This window comes from Haliotis asinina, chromosome 8, assembly GCF_037392515.1.
Source record: "Haliotis asinina isolate JCU_RB_2024 chromosome 8, JCU_Hal_asi_v2, whole genome shotgun sequence".
NCBI lineage: Eukaryota > Metazoa > Mollusca > Gastropoda > Lepetellida > Haliotidae > Haliotis > Haliotis asinina.
In genome coordinates this window covers 61,071,514-61,097,486 of record NC_090287.1, presented here as the reverse complement: position 1 = coordinate 61,097,486, position 25,973 = coordinate 61,071,514, and the positions used below count along the sequence as shown (strand labels likewise).

Here is a 25,973-nt window from a genome sequence, read left to right as displayed (position 1 = left end):
TTGGGAATTGTGGCAAGGTTTTAGTGCACAACTCCAAAACATGATTTCTTCCAAACGTTTTGGTTTAGTTTTCAGAAAGTTTGTACTATGCTGCTGTATGACTGTAGGATGTTACATACTAGCAGTCTGCTTGGTGTGTAACAAGGAGACCTAACAATGCTGTCTGTTTCCAGCAACAGTGTATGTGAGAGTGTAGGTCACATTGACTTGCCTGTCTGCCTGATGGCAGTGAGAAGGGTCTTTAAATGTTTGACCCAGTTTTCATCACAGGCACCTTGTCCTCAGACAGCAACCTAGGATGTTTCTTAAGTTACGACACTGTTAAACAGATTACATTTAGTTTCAGATTATATATAATTTCCTGTGTTACATTAGTTTCAGTTGTGACTGAAGTGGGATAGCTGCTTCTGATACCATTGATTGTGCCTGTTTCTATGGCAACATTTTGTACTGATGCTGCATATATATTTGTCACTGAGGCAATGAATTGTCATTTCTCTCACAATAATGTCACATCTGTAACAAGCTAAGGAATGAGTTATAATATGACCATATTAACTCATAATGAAAAGAAAGTACATTTGGAATTAGTTTTAGTTAAACTCAAGTAAGTAACTATAAAGAGGACAAACAAGTATTTTGTAAGTTTGCTGAAATGCAACAGAGCGTACCTCCCAGTATGCCAAGCATCTCATCCAGAAGGGTGGCATCTGCTTAGGGAGCATATTTGTGTAAGGGTCGTCACCATGGAGATGGAGCACACAGCTCTATTGTGAGCCAGGTGAAAGACTCATCCCTCTTCAACAGCAGGTGCTCTGGAGATTGTATGGGTCTGTCCCTGGACACAGTAGCTGGTCAACCATGGTTGGGATCTACTGTCACTTTCATGGACACTGAAGCTCAAGGAGGTGTGACATGTTGCATGTTGTTACTGTAAATCAGTGTTATGCCAGGGGCTGCTTTCATGGGGATTAGGATGCTGAGCACTCAAGTACAAGTACAAGAATATTTAGAAATATGTATAAAAAATTGTCACTAATTTTGGCATTTTAACTGAACAGCTTGACAGGACAGGATTTACAAATTCAGTCGAGAAAACTTCTGATTTGCATGTTTTATTGTGCTGGAAATGCTCACCAAAGATAGGTTCATGCGACAAGTTGATTAGCCCCAACCCTGGCATTGGCATTACATGCAAGCATTAGTACAGCTACAGTTGTCAGACTGAACAAAGTATTACTAAATTTAGGCTTCAGGTTGATCCATTTACAGAATTAGTGGATAAGTATGTTGAAACACTGGTACCCGCAGCTGATCACACATGCTGTTGCATCTGCAAGTTTCAAGGCAATGGCCTATCTTCAGGCTATTGCATGACCAGTTATTGTTTTTAGCACAACTGTAAGTTAAGTACACATTATGAATATAAGTATTTTTGTTGGGGGACTAAGGGCACACAATGTTTCTGTTAATGTGTCACAGCAGTCTTTTCCGAATGTGAGGACATGGCAAATAGAAAAATAGAAAAAATTAGTTCAATCTGAGCAGATTAAAAAAATTATGAAATGTTTTGGTTCCAGTTGATGAAAGTTGTTTTTGTTTGTTACAGGCAAGAAGAGGTGACAACGTGACATCATGGCTCCCAGCAAGAGTGCTGATGAAAGCGATGCCTGTATGAGGCAGAGACTTGTCAACAGCCTGAGCCAGAGTTTTCCTGGTAGTGCCCTATCTAAAGCATTACAGTGTTTGACAGACTCTGAGGATGAGATGAAGGCTGATCCACTAAGCAGTAGTTGTTTCGCAGAGTTGCGGACTGAAAAACTGGATGTGGAAGAGGATGATGAGTTGACGAGTTTGTCTTGGTTACAGGATAGTGATTTGTTGAAGAATATAAACGCAGGGGAGGGGGCGGATGAGGTGGATGGACAGAAAGAAAATGGGGAAGCGGGCAAGCTGACGTCGGGATTCTCACAACCTCATCCTCCACATGTTCCGTACAATCCTCAAAAACATATAAACAGCAAACCGCCATATTCATTCAGTTGTTTGATTTTCATGGCAATCGAGGACTCACCGATCAAGAGGCTCCCTGTGAAAGATATTTACAATTGGATTCTTACACATTTTCCGTACTTCCAAAATGCTCCAACTGGTTGGAAGAACTCTGTGCGACATAACTTGTCTCTCAACAAATGCTTTAAAAAGGTGGAAAAAGATAAGGGCCAGGTAAGATTTTCTGATTTTATTATATTGAAAGTACGGGACATAAGAAGGACTGGTGCTTGAAATATTTTTGTTTTCAGGTGTATTGGGTACAAAAAAGGTTTTGTTTATATTTGTTTCATTGATCTAAAATCAATCAATCACAAAAAAACTTGTGGAAAAGTGTTTTTCTCTGTTAGAGTTTTAAACAACTAATAATTAGGGATGAAAGTGATGAAATGGACATAGCTATGTTTAATTAAAATTCACATTGCAATATATTGCAAGACAGCCTGCCAACACACAGACCTAGTAACAGGTCAGTCTCCACATCCATTCAATCAGTCTCCACATCCTGTCAATCATGCAGTCTCCCCCACCTATTCAGTCATTCAGTTAGGACTCCACATCCAGTCAGCTCATGCAGTCTGTTGCCCAGTCAGTCATTCATTAAGTCTTCTGCCCAGTCAGCCGTTCAGTCTCCTGATCCAATCAATCCTTCATTCCCCACACCCAGTGAATAATTCAGTTTCCCCACCCAGTCAATCATTCAGTCGCTTACCAGAGCCAGTCAATCATTCAGTCAGTCATCACACCCAGGCAGTCATTCAGTCTCCAGATCAAGGGAATCCTTCACCACATCTCAAGACACAGTCAGTGAGCCAGTCACTCTTAACACCCAGTCATTCAGTATCCAGATCCAGTCAATCATTCAGTCAGTCTCCACACAAAGTCAATCATTCAGTCACTCTCCATAACCAGTCAATCATTTATTCTTCAACATGTGTAGACCGATCATGTGACTGGAGACATCAACTCGTATATCATTTGAAGGTACACATCTTGTATATGGTGTTATTGTATATAAATAGCCTATGGTGATCAAACTATATATAACTGAGTATAATCCTCACAAGAACACAGTGTTGATAAAGATGAGGTATCATGTTTGGTTATTTTGTCAGATCAGTCCCTTCAGGGTTGCAAGGTAATTGGTTAATTGACAATAGTATTTATAGTTTTAATCGAAAGTACTGGCACACAGCTTATGGCCAGGCTTAGCTAATTGCAACAGATTACTACCTACTAGTAGCTCTCTGTATTGATACACATGTCTGTTAACACTGAGCAGATACACAGTCACAGACATGTTTCACGTGCCTCTCCTGATATTGACTGAGCATCAGTGCTGTGAAATCCAGTTTAAGCAGGTAATTATCCCATCAAGTCACTGATTTAACCCCTCATATCTGGGGTATCAAAGCTCTAATCTTTCACCTTTGTCCATCATTCAAGGATTGAGCACCATGTTCTACAGGCCTCACCTGAGGTGTTATGTAGACATGCTGAGGTTTTGTTGAACACTTGGAACTCATTCTGTCGTCTCTGAGAGTGAGGGACGAAGGTGTTCTGTGAGTGACCACTGGTGGTGACATGCTGTGATAGTAAATGAGTGACTTGTCACAATCATGGTCTCTATTTCACAACCATGTTCAATATTGACATGCTGTGGACGTGTCAGGAAGCTGCCGACAGCTTGAGTGGCCGGGTCGGAAATACATTATAAGATCTGCTGTTGCGGCCTTGTTGTTGTAATGTCATATCAATATCGGAAGAACACAGGCGAGCATTCCAGTTTGGTGTTGTGAACACTAATGGCCGTTGTGAACAATTGATTTACCTGTCAGGCTAATTGCTGACTAAGTTGCTCCATACATTAGAACAATCAACATTTTCAATGGAATAGAGAATTGAGGCTTTAAGATCTCATGTTATTTATCAGTTCAATGATGCTAACTCACAGAGATTGAAAATTAACCAGTTAATCAAGGCACTACTGTCACTTAAGAATTTGCTGAATTTTGTTGAAGTATTAGAAAGTATTGAAATGGAAAATCATTTTACTTCATGTAAATATACTTCTCAAAAGAAGTAGAGCAACATCCAATTATTTTTATGACTGCAGTTATTTTGGCTTATGATAACAGAAAACTGTATGGAAGAATTAACTGCCCTTTACTAGTAATGTTATTAACATAATTTAGGTGAAATATTTGAAAAAATATTTTGGTCATATCAGCATGGCGAGAATTGAGAAAGTTAATTATAAATAATTAATTAATTATTTAAATGTTTCTTAAAGGATATTCTGTTTTGAAACACCTTACCAGTGATCGATTGTTGTGAGGTGACTTAGTGCATCAACATGTCATGTTGCTAAATGCGACAAAACAATACTCATTCACTCACATGTAACTAAAACGTTGATTAGGGCATATTTGCACATTCAAGTAATCTTTCCATTGTTAATTTTTCATCAAAAGTCCTTTTCATCCATATCTGAAAAATAGGATCGAAGAATTGGTGTAATGAACAAACGACTGATAAATTTTAGCACGAAATCATGTCCATTGAAAACTGACACTGTGTCAATGTCCAGCATAATCTGATTGTGCACCAGCCTTGTCTCTCTTTCCATATATATAACCGTTATGACAAGGGGCAGAGGTTGCGTGCTAAAGGTTACAAAAGACCACGGTTTCAGATAATCTCATGCCCCTATTTTCCTAGCGTAGTTTACAACAGGTTATGAATGATCATGTTTCCTGAGGATCAGCAAGATATGACCTATACTTGTAATCAGCCAGCATGATGTCCCTTATCACCATGGTATGAGATGTGAATTGGCAGTTTATCATATACATATCATCCATGAGAAAGAGTGTTGAAACATGAAAGATTTTAATTATCAGTTGGTTGTTGAGATGATGATAGTAACAACAAACAACAGATCTCAAACAAGTGTCAGGAATGGAAGCTCAATGTTCATAAGCCACCTTTGCTGTGTCATAATTGTTGTCAATGTTAATACAGTTGTTGTCTTCATGAACAACATAAATATTCAGAAACTGATAAAATTCTGTTCAAGGAATCATAAACTGAATTTTTTTTTTTCTTTGAGTTGGATTTGGTTCCTAATGTTATTATCCTGCTCCTCCATAGTGCCTCTTATATTTCTTTGTTTTTAATGGGCAATTTCCTTCATTAAACATTTAGTAACACTATAGAGTTTTGTCTTAACCTTCAAACCTTATTTTAATTTTAATTTACCGCAAGATGTGATTATCACCATTATTACATAGTGTATATTTCTTGTCATAACTGATTTATGTATAACAAGTAATAATTCATGTCCTTCTGAATGCCACAAATTTGTTTGCTGGATCTAAACATTTGAGTGTATGATGCACTCATTCCTGCCTCTTGTAAACACTGCTGAGAGTACTCAAGGTAGTTCTGTCTATGCTGCATCACTAGCTAACTTCCTGGTTCATAACAGCTTATCATTTATAGAAGAGAAAGAAACAGCCCCAACCAGTTTGGTACGGGAAATGGAGAAACACAGACATAGATATGACAATTAGCCCAGTAACAGGCAAACTAACAGTCAGGACAAACAAGCTGTATGACCAATGCTGTCTGTCACACTATGTTTGCCTGGGTTCATTTTTGACTGATATTGTGTACGGGCACAACATTTTGTAATGAAACTTTGTTGCTGTTGGAAGTTTTTAAGAAACCTTTGTTTGTTAGTCAACCTTAGGTAATAGGTATGTTGATAATATTGAAAAGCACCTGTGATGTGAATTTGATACAATTCTTGTGCTTCAAATGCAACACCTGGTATAGATTCTTTTCTCAACAAATCTTATATTTCAACCTGAAGCAGTTAATGTCTGAAGCCACGCGTGTGCTCTATGTCCCGATCTTTATGTGCTCCCGTACACGCCTTTCTCCCAGACATGAAAACCCTCAGGCACTGCTTCAAGTGACAATGATGGATTTTAAAATGGCAGGTGGGAGAAAATGCTAGCTTGGTTGTTACCATGGCAACTTGTAGCCTTGAGACATAAGCGGTCATATTAAGCAGCCCAAATCATGCCTGAGGGTGCAGAACGGTCAGATGGGTGCCCCTATTCACACTACAGTGAAATGTCTAACTCAAGAACAATTACCTCTTGTCAAGGGTCTGGGATAAATTGCTCATTAAAGTGTTGATTTCTGTGTGTTATGCAGCAGCGAAGTGTAACTCAATGGTGGTGTACGGAGGACAGGTCACGAGTCACGCCTGGCTGAGTTAGCCGTGTCCTGTAGTTCAATCATGAATAGATAACTCTTACTAATGGTAACATTTGCTTAGATAAATATTAATTATTTATCACAGCTCTTATTGGTTCTGCATACAATGATTTTGATGAGGATCTGCTGAGTATGTCGTCCAGTGTGACCACAGATTGTCCATGCATGCATTCAGCAGCACTCATGGGATGTCATTGATTTGGAATATCTGGTTTAGAACAGAATCAATGAAGCCATTTGTCTTTACAACATTTAATGAATCAAGTCTGGCAATTGCTGTTAATTGATTTGTTTTATTTTTTTTTAAATTTCACGTTTATTGATATATTGGGTCCCACCTGGTTGTATCAGTGGTAGCCATAACAAAGACAGGATTTGTTACAATCCAGTTGTCTTTGTACAAGCATGTCCATTTCTAAAATTGTTCATGGAGGTCAAGGCGTTCTGTGTCTTTTGTTGTATGTAAGAGATCAGGATCTCATTAGTTTCAAATAATATGGAAGATAGGCAATGGGAGCCGAAGTCTTGTTTTCATTTCAATTGCTGTAAGTGAGTAAGAATGTGTTTGTGAACTGATGACCTGTATGTTGTATTTTTCAGAGTATTGGTAAGGGTTCACTATGGTGCATCGACCCAGACTTCAGACCAAACCTATTACAGGCACTACGGAAGACACCTTATCATCCGTATCACCAACTACAGATGATGTCTTCACCACAGTCAAACATGCAGCTCCCAGTGCTTCCACCAGGGTAGGTGTATACTCTGTCAAACATGCAGCTCCCAGTAGGGGTAGTAGTACACTCCATCAAACATGCCGTTCCCAAGTAGGGGAAGGTGTACGTTCCATCAAACATGCAGCTCCCAGTGCTTCCGCCAGGGTAGGTGTATACTCTGTCAAACATGCAGCTCCCAGTAGGGGTAGGTGTACACTCTGTCAAACATGCAGGTCCCAGTAGGAGTAGGTGTACACTCTGCCAAACATGCAGGTCCCAGTACTTCCACCAGGGTAGTCATACACTCCGTCAAACATGCAGCTCCTATTAGGGGTAGGTGTATGCTCCATCAAACATGCAGTTCCCATTGATGGTAGGTGTACACTTATCAAACCTGCAGCTCCAAGTTAGGATAGGTATATTTTCAGTCAAACATGCAGCTCCCAGTACTTCCACCAGGGTAGGTGTACACTCCATCAAACATGCAACTCCCAGTAGGGGTAGGTGTACACTCCATCAAACATGCAGCTTCTAGTAGGAGTAGGTGTATGCTCTGTCAAACATGCAGCTCCCAGTGACGGTAGGTGTATGCTTTGTCAAACCTCCAGCTCCAAGTTAGGGTAGCTGTACTTTCAGTCAAACATGCAGCTCCCAGTAGGGATAGGTATACTGTTAGTCAAACATACAGCTCCCTGTAGGAATATGTGTACACTCAGTCAAACATGCAGCTCTCAGTGGTGTGTGTTTCCTCTCAGGCAAACATGCAGTTTCCAGTGGGGGTAGGTGTACACTCAGTCAAACATACAGCTCCCAGTGGGGTGTGTTTCCTCTCAGTCAAACATGTAGTTTCCAGTAGGGGCAGGTGTACATGCAGCTCAGTCTATTTATTAACCCCCCACACCTAGTCAAACATGGAGTTCCCAATGCATCTTGCAGGATAAGAAGTTCCCACCCCTTTTAGATATGCATACTGGAGTAAAACATTCTTTCCCGCTCCTTGTCAAATGTCCAGCCTCCACACTTAGTTAAAAACATGCATCCCAGTCCATACCTGATCAGCTCTGGCATATACAAGTGTACAAACATAACCTCAGTCTCTCTCTAAGTCATAACATATCTGTTGGTTATCATGAAAAATCAGCTATGAAAATTCAGTTCATATTGAAATTAAAAATGTTAAAGCAACTATTTGAGCTTCTGAACAATTTGCCAAAATTGACTAGGTGTTGCCATGACAATCTCTGGTGACCCAGAATGCTTTACGGACATTGTTTGAGAAAGCAAGACATCAACATTGTCAAACATGGCTGTGGGGCTATGTATTTACACAAGTCAGGAGGGGGTTAGAGAGTGTATCGACATATATCCTCAAACACAAATACACAGACTCACCTTGATGCTTCTCGATCTTTCACCTCTATTCAGATCATCTCAACATGCCTATACATGTTGTATCTGGTATGTTTACCCACAGCTGGTAGGCTACCCGTGTATTTGCCATGTGTTTACATTGAGGAGTCTCCACATACACTTTGATCATGAACATTAAAAAAAAAATTTGAAGTGGCGTCTGTAACGACAGCATTCATTCTAGAAAAGATTCATTGAAATAACAAGAAGTCTTGTTGAATGGGCAGTCATGATATCTTTCAAGACAGTTTTGAACAGAAGTAGATCATGTTAAAGATCACTTAAAACAGTCGAGAAAGACATTAAATTTTGGTGCAGAACATATATATATAGGAGTATTGGAGAGTATGTGCATGGACTCAGTGCAGCTTAATAGTATAGATGGAAACATGCAGGAAACTGGGCTTTATGGAGAACATTTGGCAGTAGTATAGCAGTGTGGTAGAGAAATGGATAGTATTTATGGCATGGGGTAGTTCAGTACTGCACTGGATAGTATTTAGTACAGTAGACCACTGGATTGTATATATAGCATGGGGTAGTACAGTACAACACTGGATAGTCTTTTCAGCATGGGGTAGTGTAGCAGAGAGTTGGATAGTATTTATAGCTTGAGGTAGTGTAGTAGATCATTGATAGTATTTATAACATGGGGTAATATAGATGAGTGAGTGAGTGTAGTTTTATGCCACACTCAGCAGTATTCCAGCTATATGGCAACGGCCTGTAAATAATTGATTCTGGACCAGACAGTCCAATGATCAACAGCATGAGCATCGATCTGCGCAGTTGGGAACCAATGATATGTCAACCAAGTGCGCGAACCTGACCAACCGATCCCATTGGTCGCCTCTTATGACAAGCATAGTCGCCTTTTATGGCAAGCATGGGTTGCTGAAGGCACATTTCTACCCCAGACCTCCATGTGTCGGGTAGTGAAGCATTGGATAGTATTTATCGCATGGGGTAGTGTATTGGAGCTTTGAATAGTGTTTATAGCTTGGGGTAGTGTAGTAAAGCACTGGATAGTACCTTTAGCATTGGATAGTATAATAGAGCATGGGATAGTATGTTTTAGCAATGTATAGTATAGGATGTCCCAGGGCTGTACAACAGTGCTGGATAATATTTATGGTATTGGCCAGAAGAGAAGTGTATGTACATCAAATTAGGTCCACTTGTACACATGGCCATGTGGGAATCAAACAGGCTTACCTCTCTAAAGTCCAGTCAACCTTTGAGTTGAAAGAAATCCCCAAAATTTGCTTTAAATGAAACACTCTCCTTGACTTGCGACACATGACTGTGTAGGGAGGATAAGATAGCATAGCCATGATAACAACGCTGAAGTATAGCATCAAGTGTATGTACTCAATAGGGGTTCATCTCGGGGCACAAAGGAGGATCAGCTACACTGTTTTCAAACTGGGGCCTTTGTCTCTGAGAAACTGGTCTAAATCTGAGTGAACTCAATATTGTAGACGTTTTTCTTCTCAAATTGTCTGATTGCTATGAGATAAATAGTCCCGGGTAAATCCCTGTACAATCTATTGTGTGTTTACAACATATAATCTGTTCTGCAAAGCATGATTTTTTTTGTAATGTGCTTCCTATTCCTATTGATGGTGAAATGAACGGCCATCTTTGAGATAGAGCCTAATGTATGAAATGTAGATTGGCCCATATGGAGATAAAGTGCCTGTAATCATGCTGCTTTCATTGTGAGGTTGAAGCATTATTGATGAATTTTCTGAAGCGAAAGTGGGAACCTGCTGCCATTTTAATACACATATTTCACTTCCCCATCATGGCATTGCTGTTGCCATAGAAACCACACAAAGCTTGAAGGTGATGACATTGCCCAATTCTTGTACCAGACAATTATGGAGGTAGTGGCTGTTGCAAAATTAAATACCTACAGCGTATGTGAGCAAGGACAGTGCAATCATGTAGAGCATGTATTTTATTGAACGTTGCTCATATGCCACAGGATAGTGTTACAATTGGCAGCACAGTAGTAGTGTTGAATACCCAAATTTACTGCTGTACTGAGGTGAAGCTGTTGTCTGGTGAGCGGCTGGTAAATCGAAGGGGGATAGGACAAGCCTAATGTGGCTTGGAACGGCTGGATTAAGGGAAGATACGCAATCAATGCTGGCTTGTTAATAACGAGCTCTCTGATGGCGTCATAATGTCAATGTGGTAATTGAATTTTATGAATATCTTTAAGTGGCATTTTCAGGCATGTAGTTACTGTGTAGAACTGGTCCAGCCTATAATAGAGATGAACACAAAGATCACAGGGCCCAATTAAGCAGCAATACAAAATTTAGGAGATGAGTCAAGAATTATGTTATGTGAGTGCTTATGAGTATATAAATTGACATGCTATTTGAAAAATAGAAAATAGAAATTTGAAAATGTGATATGTAGGCATTTAATCTTTCCATGAAGTAGTGGGTAGTTAGGGACATGATTGTTCCACAGATATAACTTTTGGTGCATACCAAGCTTGGATTCGCGTCATGTGTCTCTTGAGGTTTTTGTTATAGAGTAGACTGTTATACCATTCAAGACTCGATCACACACCTAATAACCTTGCTGACTAGATAATTAGTCAGTCTTTATTGTGTTTATTAGAAAAAAATAGTTCGTATAAATGTGTGTTTTTGTTTATTTCAGTTGCCATCGGCCCTTTCCCTTGTCCCCTCGATCAGCACCCAACACTATTTCACCCCGTAAGTAGTCAGTGTAGACTTCACATCATGGCTGCTGCTGCTGCTGCAGAGGAAGGAGTGTAACCATACAGAAGTACTGCGGTTCATGTCACAGACCCCATGCAGTAGGGTTGCTAGGCGATAGATATGTCATGCCACTGACCAAAATCATACCAGACATTTGGGAGGTGCCATATCTTATGAAAATTTAAAAAAAATTATACTCTCAGAAATCCTAAATTTTGATTGAATGTTTTCATATTCAAATTAATGCAGATTTGGTATCCTCATTCCTCAAATATCTTGATCAGTGTCACATTGTACGGCATGAATGCTATTATTAGCTAGTCTTTATATTAGTCAGAAATATTTCTGTAAATTCAGATATTCCAGTTGCAGAGATGATATTTTACTTCAATCAGTATTGTTACACTCCTTTGCAAGAATTGTGATTGTTTTAGAGCCATTTCACTGATATATTTTATTTGCTTATCTCTCCCAGATAATCGTGCATGCTATTTTTCTGTTTTGTACACTTTCTCAAATACTTCCTGAGCTGACATTTATCGCCATTTGAAATAATGTGATACTTGTTTGTTTTTCTGTGGCTATTACACAAGACCTGTATCCTAGTTTTGTTACTAGATGTTGGCCTTTGTCTTTTCTGCAGATCTCTTCCCGTTTCTCAGTAAGAGATTAGCACAGACAGCTTCAGATATTGGTAAGTTCCTCTCACGTTATGAACTTGCGTAGTCCTCCAACATATTTCATTTGATTGATGAAGTGTAGCACCAAGATATCCCTGTTCCTATTATCAGAAAATAAGGTTTCCGAATCTGCGATGAGCTATGTTGCTGAATGTGATCATTTCTTAAGTGACTTATAGTGTAGTAAGACTCACCTTGTCTGGCTATGGACATATATGAAGCATTCATTCCCTGTTATACAGGTTTTAGGGATGGGAATTTTCTGCGGATTTGATCTTGTTGGGGTCATTCTTGTGATTTGTCCATACCTGCGGCCCAAGACTTCTGACTCATTTTCCTTTTCTTCTGTCATACCCATTCTCATTCCCGTGATTGATACTTATCATGTCTGTCACTGGGTTGTCTGCTCCAGATTGATTACAAAAGGCTGCTGTCATCCATTTTTTGTTCAGAGTTAAACATTGAATACAATTTGAGTTAATGTAGACTAGAGTAGAAAGGTTGATGCAGTATATCACTTTTGTGCACCTGATGTGTATCATGTGATAAGCATCGTAGTGCTTGATACAAAATATTTTACGATAGTTCTAACACACCAAGAGCTTAGTAACAATCCAGCACTTTAGTAGCATGCTGCTTTGTACATAGCTCTTTGGGAGGCTTGCACAAGTATAAGAGTGTAACAGTAGTTTTTACTTTTGTTGCTACAATGTATCCCATTTGTATGATGCAGGAAGAATTTTATTTGCTTGTGTGACGTCACGACGAGATGGTAGACTGATTTACTGTGACTGCAAGTTAGTACGACGACTACCAACTCGTCTGTGCCACTTCTCTGTGACTCCTTCATGTTCATGTTCATGTTGAGATCCTGTGGAGAACCTAGAACTGGTCTTCAGCAACCCATGCTTGCCATAAAAGGTGACTTAGGGGATCAGGTGGTCAGACTCACTGACTTGGTTGGCACATGTCATCATATGCCAGTTGTGTTGATTGATGCTCATGGTGTTGATCACTGGATTATGGGGTCCAGATTATTTTTCTGCCCTGTTGCGGAATACTTCTGATAGTGTCATAAAACTCACTCACTCACTCACTCACTCCAGTGTCGTGACTTCTATGGTCTTTGTTAGGTGACCAGGCTTGGTGGCTGCATAGCCAGTAATGTGATACTGTGAATTGTTGCTCATGTTTTTAATCACTATTTTCACTGGTTGCTACGATATAGCTGCAACATTCACTTATTCATTCATTGTCTTATATTTTATTGATGATAATTGACTTTTGAAAAATTGTGTATAAGTATTTGTTAGCCTCTGGTGTTAATGAACCGTAAACCATGACAGATCTCATTGTTAGAAGATGAAAGGACACTGTTGGGTATCACTCTTTGATCATTACATCCGGCCTGTTGTTAGATTTTGCATGTGGAGTGTGATAACAGTCCATATCCATTACTAATGTTTAGCCCCCCCCTTACTCGGGCCTGTTGACCTGTACAACCATTATAGACACCATGGTAGCTCAAGTAGTGCATGGTTGATAAGCACAAATTGTGTATGACCACTGACAATATGGCTGCATCACTGACAGGAGTATTGATTGTCAGGAACTGTGAAAACACTGAAAGCTACCGTTACATTGATTTGTAGGAAAATACCGAAACAGCCAAGGTTGCTATGTATTTACAGGTTGTTGTGGTGGGTATCCATACATCGTGGACAGGAATGTATGAGGATACTTGTTGTCTGTGTGTACTCACAACCAGATATTGAGATCCAGGTTTACATTTTGATCATCAGCTTCTTACTGTCGTGTCAGCTGAAAGACAAACAAAATACCTTTTTGAAGAGAAGATGAAATATATTGGGGCAATACCATAGATTTTTCATCGTTATATGGGTCTTTGGAGGGAACATTCACACATGAACAGCCATAAAACATCTCACTCTCATAAAAAGCAACTTTATCTTAAATGAAAGCCACTATCCAAGTGTTGAAAATGTCCACATCCTGCAGGATCACGGTCTCTCACTACCAAGGTGGTTGATTAGGCATTCCTGTAGACCACATCCTGCAGGATCAGACCCGTGAAGGTCCCGGGGTAGAATAGGCCTTCAGCAACCCATGCTTGCCATAAAAGGCGACTCAGCTTGTCGTAAGAGGCGACTAACGGGATCGGGTGGTCAGGCTCGCTGACTTGGTTGACGCATGTCATCGGTTCCCAATTGCGCAGATCGATGCTCATGTTGTTGATCACTGGATTGTCTGGTCCAGACTCGATTATTTACAGACCGCCGCCATATAGCTGGAATATTGCTAAGTGCGGCGTAAAACTAAACTCACTCACTCACTCACTCACTCACTGCAGGATCACGGTGTCTCACTACCAAGATGGTTGATTAGGCATTCCTGTAGACCACATCCTGCAGGATCACGGTCTCTCACTACCAAGATGGTTGATTAGGCATTCCTGTAGACCACATCCTGCAGGATCACGGTCTCTCCCTACCAAGGTGGTTGGGTAGGGAAGTCCACATTGATCTCCAGCCCATTACCTAAGAACATCCATGATGTTGTTGTAATATTGCTTAAAGTGGCATAATGGCATACTTACTTCTCACATATCGTAGCCATTTGACCCCAAACTGTGGCAATCTGTATGGGCTACTGTGGGCTTGCTGCTCCCCAAAGAGTGAAAATGAAGTCGGATTTGGGTTTAGGATGAAAATGGTTTAAAGTATCCACTGAAGCAGAATCATCGGGAGAGATTCCATCCAGAAAACATAGCTTTTCACACACGAATCAATACAACTCTCAGAAAACACCAATAGCTTCTAGATTTGCTAAATGGGTAAATGTAGTGCTTGTACAAAACTGCTGGTGTGCTGAATATTCCTTAAAGTTATTAATAATCAATGTAGGTGTTGAGTAACAACTGCAGACACTAATGGCGCATCCTGTCCTGTCAACCTGCCTGTATTCTGGACATGTTGGAAGAGGGAGTTGATGTTTCTTCCAACATGACTTTTTTAACGATATTTTCTCTGAACATTTCATTGATTGATACTGTGCCGTATGTTTGGTTAGTTCTTGCTAGGCTGGTTTTTAAAGTAGCACCAGTGTCAATTAGTATTGTGAACGTCTGGATGAGCCTCTTGATTTTCTTGATCACTTTGTATCTGGGAGTTCGAGATTTATAATAGATATAATCAATAAATCTGTAAACTGAAGAAACCATGGAACCGTCCATCATCAAAGCAGAAAAAAGCTTTGTACCGTTACTACGTTATTGAGGTGTGACGTCCATCGTGTGAGCCGTCTGCTCCATCAATATGGGACAAAGGTTTATGAGACTTGCTAGCAGGTCAGAGTCTGTATATAGAAGTATTTGTTGTAGTGACACCCATAGTGATTAAAACATTTAATGAAGCAATCGAACATGCCCCAGCTTGTTATATGGGCCATACAATATATTTTCTTTGTGCATGGTGTAAAATCAATCTGATCTCCAGTAGGTTTTAGGTGCACAAGATATTTATATTTCATATTTCTTCAGAGACGTTTATTAATTTAGAAATCAATTGATCATTTGTTCATATATCAGAACAGTTATTTGTACAGTCGAATTGCTGTCATTTTCAGTATTATTATTTGCTGGATTCAGAACACTATCAACAAAATATATAACTTGGTTTGTTATCACATAAAGCATGAAAAGCTCAAATTTGGAAGAAGAAAATTGGAAGAAAAAAACAATCAATGTGTTTTGACCTTAAGGTTCACGCATCTGTGAGTTGTGATTTGTACAGGTATGAAGTGATGAATGGTATCCAGTGAACAGTTTCGTTGTATTTTCCTTGCATGGTAACGCCAAGACAGTGTTTACAGAGAGTGTATGTGGGTTGTAACCACGCAATGGCATACAAGTGTATATGGGAAGAATGGGACGGATATTTTGTTAGAAATATAATAGGCATCATTTTTATTTAAGGATGGAAATATTTCCTATATTGTGTTACTATGACTTAGTTATTAGGAAATGGATTGAGGATTGTGATGCTAATTAAGAGATGATATACATTTACACGATCATCCACTTCTGAGGACTAATATACTGATGATCGAGTACACAGATGTGGACATGTTTCTAGCCTAGCCTGGTACAGCCAGTAAGGGGATTAGGACAGGAGTTGGTATTATGCTTGGGTGTGGATGGGGTTCCTGATGTCATTAAGTCTGTAATTAAGGACAATCTCCCGGCCCTGTTGTATAGGAAAAACTCCCAGCCCTGTTGTATAGGAAAACCTCCCAGCCCTGTTGTATAGGAAAACCTCCCAGCCCTGTTGTACAGGACCAAACTCCTAGCCTTGTCGTATAGGAACGAACTCCCAGCCCTGTTGTATAGGAGCTGGTATCCTTCTGACATAGACAAGATATCAGTCTGAAAGTAACATTCAATCAGTTAAGACAATAGAGAGATTCATGTCTCTCATCTAGCTATATGAATCTGTGATGCAAGGGATTGTGTAGAGATAGTGTAGAAAGGGAATGGTGTGGGATCCACTCGACTGTTCTACTTCAAGAAGGTAATTTGTCATGCTATTGACATTCAATACCAAACATGTACAGTTTCCGTTGATCTCATGTTGATCTCAACACTTGGAATGATGACATACATGGATTATTTTTTCATTTTTTCCCCCTTTTTTTAAAAAAAAGCTCAAGTGATCTAATACAATCTTGCACTTAAAAATTAATATGTTGTATATATTTTCAGTCAAAAAGTTATGCCCCACAAATGTATTCAATCAAATCACATTTTGTATGTAAATGCCTCTTCACATGGTACACTGACGAAATTGTAGCTTCTGTTCAGTAGTTTGACTCATTACCATTCAGTAAGGTGAGATGCATTGTAATCAAGCACAGTTTCTGTAATGGGCTCTCAGTGAAACATGGGCACTCATCAGCATCTACAATCTTTAATGATTACAAATGTCACTACTCACATTTCCATGGGAGATAGTAAACCTGTGTACCCGTAACTGTGGTAACTGAGTGAAACACATCATCAGCCAAAGCAGATGTGATCTGTGATAGAGATTTGTGCAAGAGGTCTGCTTCAAGTCATTCCCAAGGTAAACATTTGAGGAGGGTTCTTGCTTCTCCTCTCTGTTTGGTTTGTTCTCTAAACACTGATAAGATAATACTATTGATGTATGAAAATACTCATTAATCTCGGGTCTCAAATTCAAAGCTGAAACCCATTTCTGCTAGACTAGGAAGCAGGCACAGCATGCCATCAGGTAGCGTGATGACTGTTTCTGTGAACAATAGAAGGAACGCTACATAACAAGTCAGGTGTGACCCATCCATGTTTGTTTTTCGTCCAAAACGTTTCCTCCAGAATTTGTTGAAGCCATGAACAGAGGGATTGGCAGTATATGCATTTTGGCATTGTGTCAGTGTGAAGTTAGGGTTGTGCTCAAATGCGGCTATTGTTGCAGCAGCAGTAGCAGAATATTACGTGTCCCCAGTCCAGGTGGCAAACCATAATGGTTTGATAAGTGATAGTACATTATCAAGATTTTAAGGGAGTGCAGTTAATCACAAGGAGAGATCTAATCTAATTTGTGATCCCTTTACACCTGGTGTGTTGAAAGGATTGTGCATTGCAAATCCCTTTTCGAACTTGCCAGGTAAACCGCACACAAGTCCATTGTTCACAGTTCATGAGATTATTGTTATCAGATTGCGTCATACTTAAACATTGAGTTTTATCCATCATGCAAGGATTTTTGTTGATTATCAGAATTGTTCAGTACCAAGATGACATTAACTAGGGATGGCTTCACCCCAGTGTTCACTTGTTATGCTGTAGACACATGTTTGAATCTACAAGTAGGTACATTGTCCTTTTACTGGTGTCTGATGCTGTCTTTATATCATACTCACTCATTCTTTCTAAATAAGCTCTCTGACTTACTTGACATGTCATTGTTCCCAGGCTCGATTATTTACAGACTGCCGCCATATAGCTCGAATATTGCTGAGTGCAGCGTAATACTAAATTCACTTGCTCACTTTTCTAAATAAGGTAAAATGTTCCCGGTTGGTACAAGCAGAAGTTAATGTCTCTTTGGCTTTTGTAATTTGATGGGTTTTTCCTTTCCAGACAGCGAAATTACAGATGTTGCCTACACGTTGGTGTCCTTGAAAGGCTTCAGCAGTAAGAGTGAGTTACCTCCGCTGATTGGTCCTAACATATTTCCATGAAATATAAAGTAAAGTGAAATGGTACTCAGATTTGTATGGTATGATTTGAGTAATTACTAATTTAGTAACCAGACTTCTTAAAATTTCCAAGCAAACTTTTAAACATAGAATGTCATATTTTAGATTCATCTGGGATGTCATCCGACGGCTCAGAGGGTTCCTTGGATCCCAGGTTTCGGTACAAGAGAAAGTTCAGGTAATGCGCTACATCCAGTGATAAAGTTTCATTTAGTACATGATTTAGCTCCAGTTCATTAAACCAATGACTATCTATAATTAAGCTAAAAGCTTATACAAACCGTATCCATTATTAATATCCACGAGTATAAAAACTGGGGATGCTTATGTTTAATTATTCAAGTTGACTGAACCATTGGTTTTTTTATCACAGGGATCATGGGTATATACGTCGCCGGCCATCGGGCCCAATCATCTGCACCAACAGCCCAAGTGAGGATCATACCTACAGTGCAACAACGGTCGCTCCTGACGAGGATGACTATATGCCGTCATCACCCGTTTCATCCATTGATGATGAGTATGACTTTGGCCCTGATGACGATGTAGAGAGTGACTCTCCAAGTTACCATAGCGATTACGACTATGGAAGTGACATGGATGAGGTCGATGGAGAAACATCAACGCAACAACGGAAACGATTCCGGGACTCTAAAACAACAGAGGAGGAGGAACAGAAGAAGATAGTAGAAGGAGCTGATGCGCTGTTGAACTTGGCCGGAATTATGACCCGCTCTCCTCGACGATCCCCTCGCTCTGTGTTGAGCAAGACAGACTTTAAAGCCAGATCATCTCCATCCTAATGGAGGAGGACTTCTTCATGTTTTAGAACAGTCTTATTTCTTTTGATACCAGACGAGATTTAACATGATATAGAGAACACTGTCATGGCTTTGGGAAGATCCTGCTCATGTTGTGTCAATGTGGGAAGTCATGTGCATTTTGTGGACAGCAGCTGAGATTCTTGTCTCCCATGGGATGCAATTAGGAGCAGTTTGTAGCACTCGTAGTAGTTACTAGGTGACTGAAACCAGGAACTCTGTGACTCAAAGCAGCTACTGAGTGACTCAGACCTGTTACTGAGTGACTCAAACTGTTACTTAGTTACTGAAACCAGTTACTTGGCTACTGGCAGAGGTGAATCATGGGACATTTGAGGGATTATGCTGTATTTACAGTGTTGCAAATGAGTCTTACTAATTGTTTTAAATGATTTTGTTTTCTTAAAGGTGCTCGAATTGTGTTGGTTAAGGTGCATTAGCTAGGAGAGGTGCAATTTATTTGCTCTGGTTTATCCCAAGGCTTATGTTTTGTTTGAAATTAGAGAATTTGTTGATAATTGCAATGTTTGTTTTCATGACTCTTTATACTTGGAAAAAAATATTATTTTCACTGCAATTTTCATCGTTTTTCCATGCAAGTAGTATAGTCAGTCCTTTTTATGATGTTTCCAATCATGGGCAGCAGAGATGGCGGAAATGAATTATAAAACCTATAAATTTTACTCACGCTCAGGGGTACCCTGAAAGAAGGTCATAACCTTTTTCAAAATAACATATGCGAACTTGATGACCTTGAGGGATGTGGTTACAATCCACACAGGATGCACTTGTACAGTTTTATACAACTTTGTAGATACCTGTTACAGTGTTAATACTCCATTGTTCATGAACTCATTAGTATATAGTTAACCATCTCTCCTGTTGCTTGTTATTCTTCTTGTAAGATGCACGGAAAGCTGCTGGAGGGTGTGTATTGGTGCAAGGATGTCCAGTGTCATAGGAGGGGCGGGGATTATTGCATGTATACATAGTATATACACCAGATAGAACCAGTTGTGTAACATATTATCTTTATACCTTGTTGGTAACGGTCATAGCAACCTAGCTGACGTTTTTGTTATTTACTTATGGTATTGGTTCTCATCACTGTAGGTGCTATCTATAGATGATACTGGGGTTCACTCAGTGCTGGGTGGAGGAAATACTGAGGTGTTAATATACATGGTCAGGGCACCCTAGTGACTTACACTGACCCTAAATGGGAACTGCTCGTCTGTGTCCTTTGAAATACAGGCACTTGTCTATGTAATATAGGAAGCGTGCCACAACGAGTCATGCATCTTTTAAGGATGTTTTCTTAAAATTTCATTTGACAGTGCTACTAACATGTTTAAAATTAGCTATTTTGTAGTTTAGATAGTTTCAGAGATGGTATTGTGGATACCAGTGTGGTATTTTCAGGGAACTGAGAAGAAACCATAGCCAACATCACTGCATGCTCAAGCTACTTTGCTGTATATCTGCATATATTTTATGTCTGTTATAGTTTTGTTTAATGCACTTGACCAAATTGCTTCCATATAACACATTAAATGCATCACACAATTCAGCTGAAAATGTCAGTACTGTCTTTGACAAAACTAGTTTCAATGTTTGCACATTGTCAGCATTGAGATAAAAATAATGCAAAAAACAGAACCATGTTGGTCTATATCCATGTTTGTAAATTAAAATGTAAGTACCTGACGGAAAAAGATCCGTTTTGAGATATGAGGGCCAAAAATACCTTCACAGATTTCCATTTGCAAAAACTAGTTGTTCTTCTTTCACTGTATCTGATACACAGTTTCACCAGATAGGTTTTTATGTGAAAATATTTAGAAAACAAATCTGTTGTGAGAGGAAGTAAATGTTCCCCCTTAGCTGTCAGGATTTCCTAGATTTCATGTCCTATTTTGATCTTAGGTTCCGTCAGCTTAGTGGTTGATGTCAGCGCTCTGAAATCCCACACACTGTGAATGAAACACTGTTCAAGGCAGTATTTTAGCCATCTTCTCAAGGCAGGGAGGTAACTGACTTCATCAGTACTAACATTTCTTCCCATGACAAACTTGCCTGGAATTTGGTGGTTTGAAAACAGCACCACCAGTGGCTGTTAGGAATACGTCCCTTATGTCAGTTCCACCTGTCACATAACTTGCATTTATTTCAAACAAATGGGCAGTACCAAGTAAAAAGGATCTGATCGCTAATGTATTATTGTAAAAATATTGGCTTTAACTCAAGAAATGTATCAACATATTTGAGTACCTTGGTTAGAACATGAAAACATTTAGAAAGTATCTGGTGATGCCCATAGATATTGAATTGCAAATATTACAAACTGAGTGCAGTTTACAAACTGGACATGAATTTGTTACGTTTTTGATAGCACCATGCATAACATGGCATGCATCAGCCCAAACAAAACTCCTCAATTCCAGCCTGGGTCTGCTCGGTTTGAGTCAAGTCGTCAGTTATCTACCTTGTGTAGGGAAGATACATTTCACAAATTCACTCCTTGTCAAAGACATTCACTGTTGCATCCATCTTGGAACATGGAAGTCAGCTGCTGCTGTGATGTTTAATGTGCCAACAGCTAATTAATTGTGTTGAGTCGGTAATTACGCCTTAATCAACGAGATCTTCTTCCAGTGACCATTGTATGATGTCTGTACCTTTATATCAAAGACGTCCATGTCTTCCATATGTGACCTTGAATCTCCATGTCAAGGTTAGTTCAACTTAATGAAATATGTAGCTCTTTTAAGGTAATTTACATACACTATTCAGTTACACCTTATATGTGTATTTCCTTCGTCTATTTTACTATTTGGACCTTTATAGTCTTGAAAATATTCAAGGAATAGTTTTATTCAAATCTATTGTATTAAATGATATGTTAAATATGTAAATTAAGTGAAACATGTTTATGAAGTTTGACTATTATTTTACATTTGTTAAACAGAAAAAATAAGGTGATGAAAATTGAATGTATTTTAGATACATGATGGGTGTTTTTAAAGTTTTAGTGTCTTAGCTGTTTTATGGTTTTTGGAACAGATTAATTTTTGAGAATAACAATGTTAAGCTCAAGAATTGCTTTGTCAGCATTGTAGGACAGTGCTATGTGAGTATGGCAATGTTGCATCTACAAAACCAAGTAACTCTTTCTGTGCAATAAGCTACCTTTCAAGACTACAAGCTTATCCCAGGTAGTAAAAGCAATTTGCACAAATTTGTTTGGCATTAATGTTCGAAAAGTCCCCACTTTATGGAGAAAACATTTGTCATGGCTCATAACAAATCTATGCAAAAAATGGTAGGGAAAAAGCGCAACAATTTTCTGTTCTTAAAACACTCTTAAAGAAAGTCCTACTTTCCCTAGGTTTGATAATTACCTATGAAAGGTTTATGAAATTACTGACAAAGTAAAAGGGATAACCCTTCACAAATGTGATGCCCTTGCTTTCTGCTGACAAGAAGAAGATGTACTTGTGTGTGTAAATGTCGAGAATTGACTACAGTTCTTGGACAAATTCAGGGTATTTGTCAATGCATAGATCTACAGTGTTTTGTCATCTAGAAATTTGTTAAATTTGGAAAATTATTTTGTTTATTGAAAGATCTCACACTCATGTAGCTCAAATTGTTGACATTTCTATGTGTTTGTAGTGCAAGTCCTTGTAAACATGGAAAGCTGTGTAATTTGTCTTCTGGGAAATAGTTTCAGGAAACATGAGCTGAAATACATGGAGTCCAAGACACATTCATTGCCACTGTTAAAGTCAGAGTAGGGAAACAAGCTGAACAGGTCTCATCTCTTTGTGCAATACTTCTCATCACCATATTAGAGTTTTATGTTCACGGTTATTATTCTGTGGTATTGAAATCACATGGTTTGCATGCTCGTTACCATAGATCTATTGTTCTGAGTGGTTGCAGCTAACCTGTTCGGTTTATTTCCCTACTCCGACGTTGATTGATATTATACCACTGCCTCTAATCAGTCTTACACAGTAAGTGTTCAGTGGAAGAGCTGTTTTGCGCTTTCTTTTCTAAGAATTTCTACAGCAATGGTTGTCTTAAACCAGTTCGACAAAAAACAGCTCGCTCCAGATATTACGCCAAAGTTTGACAAAAGGAAAGAGGGTGCAATAACTTTAAATCATGTCTTTACTGCCTGTACATCATAGTTTCCGTGGTAGCATGTTCATGAAACATGACATTGAGACTTGCAGAAGGCTTCCAATTTTCACATTTATTACTTAAAATCATGACATTGTTGTCAAACTCCAAATTTTGTTGAATTATTACATGTAAGGTTATATCTAGCAATGACTTCATCTGTGTTGCCATATAGACCTCACCTCAAGATGACTAGTTTGAGTCATGAGTCTTCACATTCATCATCAAGATCATCGATATTTCAGAAGTTCATGGAAATATTTTGTGGCAAACGATAACATGTTTTGAAATTTATGACATCAGTTCTTTTTTGGATGTAGTATACAGATGACATCATTGCTAATCAAGCTGTCAGTAGCCAGTGCAATATGTCTGTCAGGCCAGTCAACTTGCTGTCAGGCTGTCTGTCGGCAGAGTTCACTGGCAATGCCAATATGTCATGGCTATGTACATTTGTACATATTCTACACAGACCAAATAAAGGATCAGATTTTCAAACTAATGTTTCATCTTGTTGTCAGTTTAAGTTATGACTAGACAATCCAGTGACCAACAGCATGAGCATTGATATATACAAATGGGACACAATGACTTTTTGACCAATCTGGGGTTAACAGTATGAGAGAAATCTGATTTATACTTATAAGGTGATCTGAGGACATAACAGTCATGTGAGTGAGAATAGTAACAATCTATGCAATTGTGATACTATAAGTTATCACATCGTGTCGAGGGAAATACATGGTTTTATCAGTCCCGTGTAAGGCTGTATTACAATACAATTCATAAAGGGAATACAACCTTACAAGGGACAGATAAAACCCCGTCTTTCTCTAGTCACAATGCGATAACGCATTTATCTAGCTGACTGTTTTCACTAGATCAAAACAAAACAACACGCAACACAACACGTCTCATTGCTGCCATGTTGACACCAGCTGATGGTTTGACCTCAATGCACCGCACGTTACTAAAAGCTTGTCAATGCACGCTTTTCTCACTTCGCGTTGTCACCGAGGCGTAGCGGGGTGAATTGACTTTCGTAGCGGGAGTACACGACTGTTATACTCCCGCTCGCGGATCATGATGGATGTACATAGTGTTTTATCAGAGTCACATGGACCAATCAAAACTCGACATTCTTACATGGGGCTAGATAAAATGACGTGTCAACCAAGTCAGCAAGCCTGACCACCCGATCTCATTCATCACCTCTCACAACAATCATGGGTTGGTTACTGTAGATCAATTCTAACCCGGCTATTCATGGGTAACATGTTCCATGAGCATGAGAACATTCCTATATTTGCCACTGATACATGAAACATGGTTCCTCAGTCATGAATTAAGGTTGGCAAGCGAAGATTTTGTATGTTCAGCTTTTGGTGCCATATCATATAATATATAAAATATAAGTGCAAAGGCAGCCACGAACACATTTAGCCCACAGAGAGTTTTCACTTGGTCAATATATCTGACATCCTGGTGACATTCATCTCATGGTAGCATCACAATACTAAAATCAATGGGTATAATGCCATGACATCACAATACACACATTGCTATGACATCACAATGGTAAAACCATTGTGTCACCATTGTGAGGGCTCTTATAACTGTTAAGTCAAAGCGTCAAACAAGGTTTCTTAGAAAGAAGCAACCTCCACCACTGTGTAATAGGTGTTGTGGCCAAGAGTTGAACAAGGTATCTGAGGAAGTTGAAGTTCCACCATTGTGTCACTTGCCTATAGTGGTGCTCAAGTGTCGAAAGTGTTGAAGTGTCTCACAGGAAGTAGTATCTGGTGGTGCTGGCAACTGTTGCGTATTCCTGGAGTCAGCTGAATACATGCAGTAGACAGTCTTCAGTGGGTAAAGCTGACACCGGAACGAGTGACAACACAGGGGGGAGGGCACAAACACCCTGCAGAGCTTCCAGTAATACTGAAACACACAGTCATCACCATAACCTACACGTTACTGTTACAAATGTCTATTGGTGAGAACAATAAAAAAAACAAAAATGATCATACAATAAAGGTATAGGTTTTTGATGACATATCAACTGCATGACTTTATCCCATTGTTCCCCTCTGTCCCCTTTTAGTCACACGTGTCCATGGTAACATTTGATCTATCCATTCTGTAAATAAACACTGCACATCCCTATCACCTATCGCTTGGTGATGATGTTTCTTTCAACTATATTACCACTACATCGGTATCTCAGCAAAGGACATACAGTAACATATTACAGGGCAACAGCACAATCAACATTCTTCCGCCAAGTTTGTCAAGTGATAACGTTGTTCCATGTCAGGTCACGGAACCTTGGAGCATTTGTGATGTCAGTTTGAGTAAAATGTTTCTGCCAGGAACTCTGTCATACGTGCAACCAGATCAGTAAGTACCCCTTTTTCATAGCGTAAAACTCCTGCCGTCGGTGATTATTAGAGGGCGTACTTTTTCCTTCAATTTCCATGATAGCAGCAAGCATTAGATGTATTTGAGTCCGTTTTGCTTGCATCACCGACTCAAACTTTGCCCAGAATTCATCATGGAATGTTTTTGTTACATGATTATCCATATATGGATATTGTAGAATAAACTGCATGATTGCATGACATGAGTGAGTAAAATGTTTTTCAAGACAGTGGTGTTTGTGTTTAATATTTCTTAAGGCAAAAGAAAAAAACTAACAAGAAAATAAAATCCTGTATTAAATCCATAACAAAATTCATTTCCAAACATAAAACTAACAAAGTTAAGCAATAATAG

General features: G+C 39.2%; 3 protein-coding genes across 4 annotated transcripts in view; 1 reads left to right on the top strand and 2 right to left on the bottom strand.

The window, feature by feature from the left end:
- LOC137295081 (forkhead box protein N3-like) overlaps positions 1-23,700 on the top strand; it is a 54,624-nt gene extending 30,924 nt beyond the window's left edge. For both annotated transcript variants that reach the window (XM_067826364.1, XM_067826363.1), the window contains exons 2-8: positions 1,610-2,226; positions 6,943-7,094; positions 11,151-11,206; positions 11,856-11,906; positions 18,071-18,130; positions 18,295-18,367; positions 18,563-23,700. In XM_067826364.1, the coding sequence (XP_067682465.1) occupies positions 1,636-2,226; positions 6,943-7,094; positions 11,151-11,206; positions 11,856-11,906; positions 18,071-18,130; positions 18,295-18,367; positions 18,563-18,992 (1,413 nt within the window). In that variant the 5' untranslated portion in view covers positions 1,610-1,635 and the 3' untranslated portion in view covers positions 18,993-23,700. The remainder of the gene's footprint in view (positions 1-1,609; positions 2,227-6,942; positions 7,095-11,150; positions 11,207-11,855; positions 11,907-18,070; positions 18,131-18,294; positions 18,368-18,562) is intronic.
- The window catches only part of LOC137294674 (alpha-soluble NSF attachment protein-like), a 282,044-nt gene that overhangs the window by 207,140 nt on the left and 48,931 nt on the right, over positions 1-25,973 (bottom strand). The gene's annotated exons all lie outside the window — the stretch shown is intronic.
- The window catches only part of LOC137295080 (uncharacterized), a 23,713-nt gene continuing 20,990 nt past the window's right edge, over positions 23,251-25,973 (bottom strand). Inside the window, exon 17 of the mRNA XM_067826361.1 lies at positions 23,251-25,139. Coding sequence (XP_067682462.1) covers positions 25,033-25,139 — 107 coding nt within the window. The 3' untranslated portion in view covers positions 23,251-25,032. The remainder of the gene's footprint in view (positions 25,140-25,973) is intronic.